The sequence below is a fragment of the Antechinus flavipes genome, chromosome 4 (assembly GCF_016432865.1).
Source record: "Antechinus flavipes isolate AdamAnt ecotype Samford, QLD, Australia chromosome 4, AdamAnt_v2, whole genome shotgun sequence".
NCBI lineage: Eukaryota > Metazoa > Chordata > Mammalia > Dasyuromorphia > Dasyuridae > Antechinus > Antechinus flavipes.
In genome coordinates this window covers 48,144,461-48,152,716 of record NC_067401.1, presented here as the reverse complement: position 1 = coordinate 48,152,716, position 8,256 = coordinate 48,144,461, and the positions used below count along the sequence as shown (strand labels likewise).

The 8,256-nt window shown below is 40.5% G+C and overlaps 1 protein-coding gene across 1 annotated transcript in view; it reads right to left on the bottom strand.

Annotated features, from left to right (window-relative positions):
- Positions 1–229: 229 nt before the first annotated feature.
- Positions 230–8,256, bottom strand: part of NGF (nerve growth factor) — an 80,243-nt gene continuing 72,216 nt past the window's right edge. Inside the window, exon 3 of the mRNA XM_051992936.1 lies at positions 230–1,118. Within this exon, the coding sequence (XP_051848896.1) occupies positions 390–1,106 (717 nt within the window). The 5' untranslated portion in view covers positions 1,107–1,118 and the 3' untranslated portion in view covers positions 230–389. The remainder of the gene's footprint in view (positions 1,119–8,256) is intronic.

The window sequence follows — 8,256 nt, the reverse complement described above, 5'->3', positions numbered from 1 at the left end:
AATAACCCATCTCAGGAAAATTGAGAGTTAACAATAGGAAGTTTTTTGTTTTGTTTTGGTGAGGCAATTGGAGTTAAGTGACTTGCCCAGGGTCACACAGCTAGGAAGTGTTAGGTGTCTGAGGTCAGATTTGAACTCAGGTTCTCCTGACTTCAGGGCTGGTGCTCTATCCACTGCACCATTTAGCTGACCCAACAAGAGGAAGTTGATTGAAATGACTGACCCGAAGGATGTTTCCAAAAAGTTTAATAAATAATGATTTTTTTTAACTGTATAAACTATAAATATACCATGCAATCCTTATAATTTAAAATAATTTACAGGCTGAGGTAGGGAGGGGCCTAGGAGAGTGTTGGAGGGCAGGGGGCCCAGGGCTCGCTCCGGCCAGCTCAGGGTCTCCCAGTCTTCCTGCTGAGCACACACACACAGGCCGTGTCGATCCGGATGAAGCGCCAGGCCGCCTGCTTGCCCTCCATGGTCAGGGCTTTGACGAAGGTGTGTGTGGTGGTACAGTAGGAGTTCCAGTGCTTGGAGTCGATGCCTCGGCACCCGCTGGCCACGGGTTTGGGGTCCCTGCACTTTGTCTCGAAAAAATACTGTTTGAAGACGTTGTTGTTGATGTTGACCTCCGCGAGCACCGTCACCTCCTTGCCCTTGATGTCAGTGGCGGTGTTCTTGTCCCCGACCCACACGCTGACGCTGTCGCACACCGAGAACTCGCCCCGGTGGAAAACGGGGTGCGCCGACCTCTTGCCCCTGTGAGTCCGGTTGAGGGGGGCCGTGTCATCGGCAAAGTCCACGTCCTGAGCATCCGCGATGACGGGTGGGGGCTGAGTGCTGAACAGCACCCGCGGTGAGCGCAGCCGCCTCTTTTTGAAAAGCTTGGGGTCCACAGAGACGTTAAGAGTCTGTCCGGCTCCCCTGTTATCTACTGTCCCGGCTGAGGGGCTGTGGCTTGTGTGGTGAACTGTGTCAGGGTCGTGTGGGGCCTTAGTCCGTTGGGGTTGGGGGATGGAGTGCCCTGCTGTACCATTGTCTTGTGTCTGGGGTGTTGCCTGTATGCCGATCAAAAAAGCTGTGATCAGAGCGTAGAACAACATGGACATCACTCTGTGCACCTGCAATGGAACAAAAACGAGAGATTACCGTGGGTGGCCCCGAGTTACCTTTTCAGCGATCCTTCCCGAAAGGGATGTTGTCGCAGTGGTCTATGGGATGACCTGTGTATTTGCCCTTTTCTAGCATGTTCTGCTATTCCCCAAGCTCCCCCTCATGCTCCCCGAATATTCTTCCACATCTAAGATGAATGTCACCCTCATCTCCGGTTCTTGTTCCTTCAAAGCTTGGTTTATATGCCATCTTCTACAGGAACCCATCCTATTCTCTCTAGGAATAACAGCTAACATTTAGATAGTGTTGGGAAGTTTGCAAAATACCTTACATCTAACATCGCATTACCTTGTCATCTTTACAAACTCATGCTTTTATTATTCCTATTTAACAAATGAAGAAACTGAGTCAGAGGGAGATTAAATACATACCCAGGGTCACATATCTAGAAACTTAGCTCTTTCTTATGCTAAGTCTAATTCTCTATCCTCTGCACCAGCTGACTGTCTCTTGACCAGGCTCTTTTTTTTTTTTTTTAAGATTCTTAAGTGTTTTATTTTTCCAAATACATGCAAAGGTAGTTTTCAACATTCATCATTGCAAAACCTTGTGTTCCAAAATTTTTTCTTTCTCTCTTCCTCTCCCCCACTCCTCCTAGACAGCAAGAAATCCGATAGGTTAAACATCTGCAATTCTAAATATATTTCCATATTTATCATACTGTTCAAGAAAAATCAGATCAAAAGGAGAAAAAAACTTGAGAAAGAAAGAAAAAAACAAGCAAACAAACAACAACAAAAAAGTGAAAAGACTATGCTTTGATGCACAATCTCCATAGTTCTCTCTTTGGATGTGGATATGTACTGGAATTGTCTTGAATCACCTCATTGTTGGAAAAGAACCAATAGACTAGTTTTTAACAGTTATATTTTTGTGTGTTATGATTCCTTCTGACAGGCTGGTCAACCTAAGAATATCTTTTTATAATGTCCATATATTTTTATGTAGGATTGCAAAGGTAATCAATTATATTGAAAGTTATAAAAAAAAGTTCATAGACTTCAGATTAAAAATCCTTTCTCCAAATTGTCCTGCATGTTTTTCAGTTTTATTTTATTTTTAATTTGTATATTTATATTTATTTATATTTTAATTCATATACTTCTAATAATAACAGTTGATATTTGAATAATGCTTTAGATTTGCAAGAAGCGTTATAAACATAATTTCATTTGATCTGTGAGGGAGGTGCTATTTTTATCCCCAATTGATGGATGAGGAAACTGAGGTGGGAGATGTGAATTGATTTGCTTGGGCAGTTTATGAGGCAAATCTGATTACAAGAACTGGCTTTTTTGGGAGTCTTGTTTTTATTTTCCTAGAGCTTACTACAGTGCCTTCATATTTTTGGCTCTTAATTTTAGATAAATAAAGATTTGTTAAATTGTATTGGGTTACGTAAGAAGCAAGAGATTTTCCCAAACTCCTAGGGAAGGCCATCGTATTCTTGTGTATCTTAAGTTCTTGGTCATGTCAGGGTCTACTGTAGGTCACAAAGGGAACAAGGGTTGTTTCTGGTGGTCAGGACTGGAGGAGGAATCAGGGACATTTTTGTGGCTTGTAGGCTGTGTTTCCAGCACTCTTCCCACAGAGCAATAAAAGGTCTCAGACAGCTAGGGTCACCAGATTGGGTTGTTCTGGGTTTGTGCTGCTTGTTTTTTGCTAGCGCTGTGGGACAAGGCTTGAGCAAAGTTTGGAACTTGCATTCTCCAACTTCCCCTGAGTTTCCACTGGAGACCTTGAGTCTTCACTACCATGTCTACTCACCTTATAACATAATAAATACCTATTTGCTATGGAAAGAGGAATTTTCTGGTATCAAAAAAGGCATTTATTTTTTAAAAAGCCACCAAACCTAAGATGTTCTTAATTTTCCCCTAGATGACCTGTTTGGTGGTAGGCAGTTAAAACTTCCCGTGCCTACTAAGCCTACCCTCTGCAGACATGTGTGTGTCTCACAGGGCCAGTCCCCACAACTCCAGTGAGCCAAAAACCTGGCATTTTCCCACAGCCTCAAGCTGGGGATGTGACAGTTCCTCTTTTGCCTATCTCTATAGCCCTGGCCTCGTTTTGCATTAGGACTGCAAAGCCCTTGGTTCCATATATATTTCTGACCCTTAATCCTGAAAGGGTCCTTTTCGTCTTCCTATCACTCTCAAGATAGAATAGGGGCTCTTAAATTTTTTGGGGGGGATCATGGACTCCTTTAACAATCTGGTGAAATCTATAGACCTATTTTTGGGAGAATAGTTTATTGGTAACATTCATGATTGAAGGAAATGCTAAACTTTAGTTAGAGGCTACTGAAAATACTATCCAACTTCAGAAATATGTCCTGCCCTTGAAATCTATACATGGACTCCAAGTTAAGAACTCCTGAGCTAAAACTATATATGAGCTTGTAGAACTGAAGTAGCCATGAGCTTCGCAGGTACACTCCTTCATAGCTGCAGGGCTCCATGCTCGGTAAAACATCCCAAGAACTAATTTCTATCCCTACCATAACTGCCTTACTGAGCTTTAGCAAGAATCTAAACCCAGCTCAGAGAAGAAAATTAAAGCATCATATAGGTCATCCAAATTCAACCTGCTCCTTTTACAGGTGTGGAAACTGAGGTCTGGAGAGAATAAATGTCTTGCCTGAGATCACATGGATAGTGACAGATGGGATTATCAAAGATCCTCTTACTCTGAATATCTTACTTCCAAGTGCTTTAACTCTTGAAAGTACTTTTCACATTGATTTTCCAATTTGATTAGAGTCAAAGAAATCTAAAAGGAATGGACCTCTAAAGACATCCTGTCCAGCCCATACCTGAAGAGGAAATCCCCTCTATAACAAACTTGACATCTTCCAACTCTGCTTGCCAGGGTGGTAGGTGCAGGAGGGGCTATTATTCCTATATGAAAGATTAGTAGTTGAAGAAATGAAGTAGCTTGCCTAAGTTTACACTCAGAGTGAGCACCAAAGCTAGGGAAACAGTTCAGATCCCCTGGTGTTTTTTCCCACACCCCTGCACAACTCTTTCCATTTATCAGTGACAAAGAAAGGATGCAATTCAGTCTCCTTTCTGCCCAGAACTAACATTATGCTGCTTTCAGAGTGGTTGGAAGCTTTTTATTGAGAAAATTAACCAATTCTAGATATGGATGTACCATCTGAGCTTGAAGGCTTCCTGTGGATAGGGCAGATGCTATTGAGATAGAGATAGGCTCAGTTAAACCTCAAGTCTTGGTTCTTCTGGGTGGTGCTGGGCACACTTCTCCCAAACCCATTTGCCTTCTGCTTCCTCTGACCATTCAGCCTCTTCCCATTTTAGTAAAAAAACTCAAATCTTCCTTTATCACTCAGGGTTCAAATCCAATAGGACATTCTTTTTCACACCCTCCATAGGAAGGGGGCAACCCAAGAGCACTGGGATGTGAATGGCTTGACAAAATCTCCATGTGGAAATGGATCCCCTTCTTCTTGTCTGGGATTGTTTCTTTACATTCTCTTGAGCCAGCTCAATTCACTGGCTTGTGGATGTCAATAGACCTTGTTAATGTGTCAAGTCATGTGGAAACTGGATCCCATTCCTCTTCTTGTTTGAAATTGGTTCTTTTCAGCTCCTGATCCAGCTCAGTTTACTGGCTTTTAGGTGTCAACTGAATTTGTTAATGTTTCAAACCAGATACTGCAATGCCAGGGCACTGAAATTCCTGTCAAGATGCAATTTTGACTTTCTATCTTTACTAGATTTGTGATTGTGGGTGAGATGCTTAACTGTTTGATCCCCATTTTTCTCATGTATAAAACACCTTTGATATCAGTCTCTGAGATAATCATGAGAAAATTGTTTTGTATACCTGAAAATGCCACATCAATGTTATTATCTCATGGCATCTGATGATAATAATAGTATTATATATCACATTCCAGCTTGCAGAGTCCTTCACCTATATTACCTTGTTTCCTCCTCACAAAAATCCTGGAAGCTAGAATCTCTTATCTCCATCTTACAGATGAAGAAATTGACTTATCCTGGATCATACAGCTAGCAAATATATAAGGCACTACTTGAACTTGCTGCCTTTCTGAATTTTATCTCCTATGTTTCAGAGTCTGTGACATCTAGCTATTTCTCATATATTGCTTTCCTTAAACTCCTTCTGCTGCTCTACTCTTAGGAATGGAGGTGACCTCTGGCTGTGCTGTATCTGAGAGCAAACCACTAATTTCTACGAAGCTTAAAAGGAGTTGGTTTTGTGCCCAGGAACAGACTTTGTCTACAATCCAAGGACCAGCTAGCTACGCACAGATACTCATCCCTAGGGACCTGGGCACTAGATGATGAACTTTTTGTTTTTTGGGGGGAAGAACTACAGCGGCTCACAAAGCTCCTCTCCTAAGGACATGGAGACAGGGAATGATGCAAATTGTTCATGGGAGATGCATCCACACTTATGAAATTAGGAATCTTCTAATTTTTTTTTATGGACATTATTATAGATATTTCTAACCCCATCTTTTCCTTCTACAAAAATATATGTTCTGAAAGGAAGAGACCATATCTTATTCACAGGCTAATACATGAAGAGCTAGAAGAGATCATTGAATCAATCCCTTCACTTTCCATAAGAACTGGAGGCTAGGAAGGTTACATATTAGTGTCCAAGATCACACAAGTAGAAATAGCAGAGGCAGAATTAGAATCCTAGATCTCTGATTTCAAAGCCGTCTCACAAGGCTTAGCATAGGACTTTATACGTGAGAAGAGCTCAATAAGTAATCTTCAGATAATTCAAAGAATGAGAGGTAGGTTTAGGGGCTAAAATAAATCACTGCCTGATTTCTTTTAGTTAAGTCTGATTTCTTTTAGATTTCATCAGGACTGTTAATAATAATTTTGTAATAGTAGTGCCCTAAAAACACCTGTGGGGCATATACTCATGTAATGGGGGGCAGAGTGAAATGGGGTGGGAGATTTCCAGATGGGCTCTGGATGCTTGCAAATATGACAGTGGCCCTGAATGCCCCCATATGTGCACACAATCTGTACAAGACACATACTTTCATCTTTGGTAACTTGCGTAGATGTTCAGGAAGCCAACATTCCAGCCAGATGTTCTTTTCCTTCTTCATTGTCATTCTTCAAACAAGTCTGATTTGGCCTTGAGATACTGAAACCATACTCATTTCTGGTTATCACATGTTTTAAAAAAGACTGGCAAAATGGACAGCATCTGGAATAAGGATTATTAATCTTTTGTCTTTTTTTGTATCATGTATTTCCTTGGCAGTCTCGTGAAGTCTATGGATCCCTTCTCACAATCACATTTTTCAATCACAAAATAAAACACATAGGATTACATCAATTGTTCGACATAAATTTGTAATTTTTCATTCTCCAGATTCATATACCCCTTGAAATTTATCCATGGACCTCAAGTTAAGACCTCCTGACATAGAATGTGATAACTGAGTTAGTAAAAGGACTGAGATCCTAATATATGAAAAGCAGTTGAAGGAATTAGAGGTGTTTAATTTGGGGGAGAGAAGTCTTTCAAGCCCGTATGAAAGAGCCCATTGTTAAAAACCTGGGTGAACTGATGCAGAGTAAAGTGAGAAGAACCAGGAGAACATTGTATGCAGAAACAGAAATATTGTGTGATGACTTGACTAATTTCAATAATACTGTTCTAAGACAGCCTATTTCAGATTGCTAACAATCTCAGGGAGGGAGGAAAGAAGGAAAAAAAGAAAATTTGGAAATCATTTAAAAAATCTTAAAAATTATAATTGGGGAAAAATTAAATATTAGGTTAAAAAAGAAAGAACCCATTGGAAAATTTTATGTATGCACATACTGACATGACAAAATCCATAAACGCTATGAATTAGAGCTAGTTATCTTGTTTTGTTAATTGTCTAGACTTTAAGTGATAGAGAACATTTTAAGAATGTATATGATCTATACTGTGCACAGGATCCCACTCCTTCCCTCCTACCCCACCTCCAAAGCTTACATTTACCACTAAGTCTCTAAGTGGCTGTCTTCAACTATATGGATGACTTTCACTGAGAAATAGGAATTTGACCACTTCTTTTTGTCTCTAGAGAATAGAGCTGTTACCAATCTGTGGAAGTAGCAAAGGGGCAGTGTGTATAATGGATAGAGCACTGAGCTCAAGCAGCTCTAGGTTCAAATTTTGCCTTAGACATTTACCTGCTATGTGACCCTGAGTAAATTATTTGTTTGCTCCAATGGATTTCTCTTTTCCTCATCTTTAAAATGGAGTGGTTGAACTTGACTACCAACCTTAAGGTCTTCTGAGTCTGCAATAGGCACATTTCAGACTTCTGAGGAAAAACATCCTAGTAAGTAGGAAGTCTTTGGGTAAAGGCTGGATGTTGGAGAGGGAGTCCTAGCCTAGGAATGAGTTTAGACTAGGTGACCTCTGAGATCCTTCCAACTATGAGATACTCTATGCAACTGTCAGGCAGAGAAGGAGTCAATGGCAAGGCTAGATTCCTAACTACCTTTTTTCTATTTTAGCTTGTTGACCTAGAGATGGAAGTGGGTTAATCAGTCTCTGGAATTTTATGTCTTCTTCCTTATATTCCCCCCTTGCCTTTTTATTATCGGTCACATTCAGTGGAAACTGACCTGGAGATTCTGGAACCTGGATCTCTTTCCCTAGCTTTAATAAAAATCACTAAAATTTATCACTAATTAATCACTAATAATTAGAAAGTGTTCCTTGCAAAGTACTCTACTTGTTGTTTCGTTTGATCTTGTAAAGTAGGTGCTATTGTTTTAGGCTAAAAGAGATTAAGCCAAACTTGTAATGGAGGCAGGGTTGGGACTAAGGTCTTTCCTCCTCTCCATCTGGTATTCCATCCACTGGACTTTCCCTAATTTCTTGCATCATAATTTCATTAGAGGGAGAACATGTACAGGGAAAAGTAATGAAACTCATCATCAGTCTGGTTTTATATTCATCAGCTTTGATCAGTCTTGACAGGCAGAAACTTGAACCTCTTAAAAGAAGGTCAGGACTGCTCTTTTAGCTTTATTCTATTCCTCCCACTCCCCATTGTCA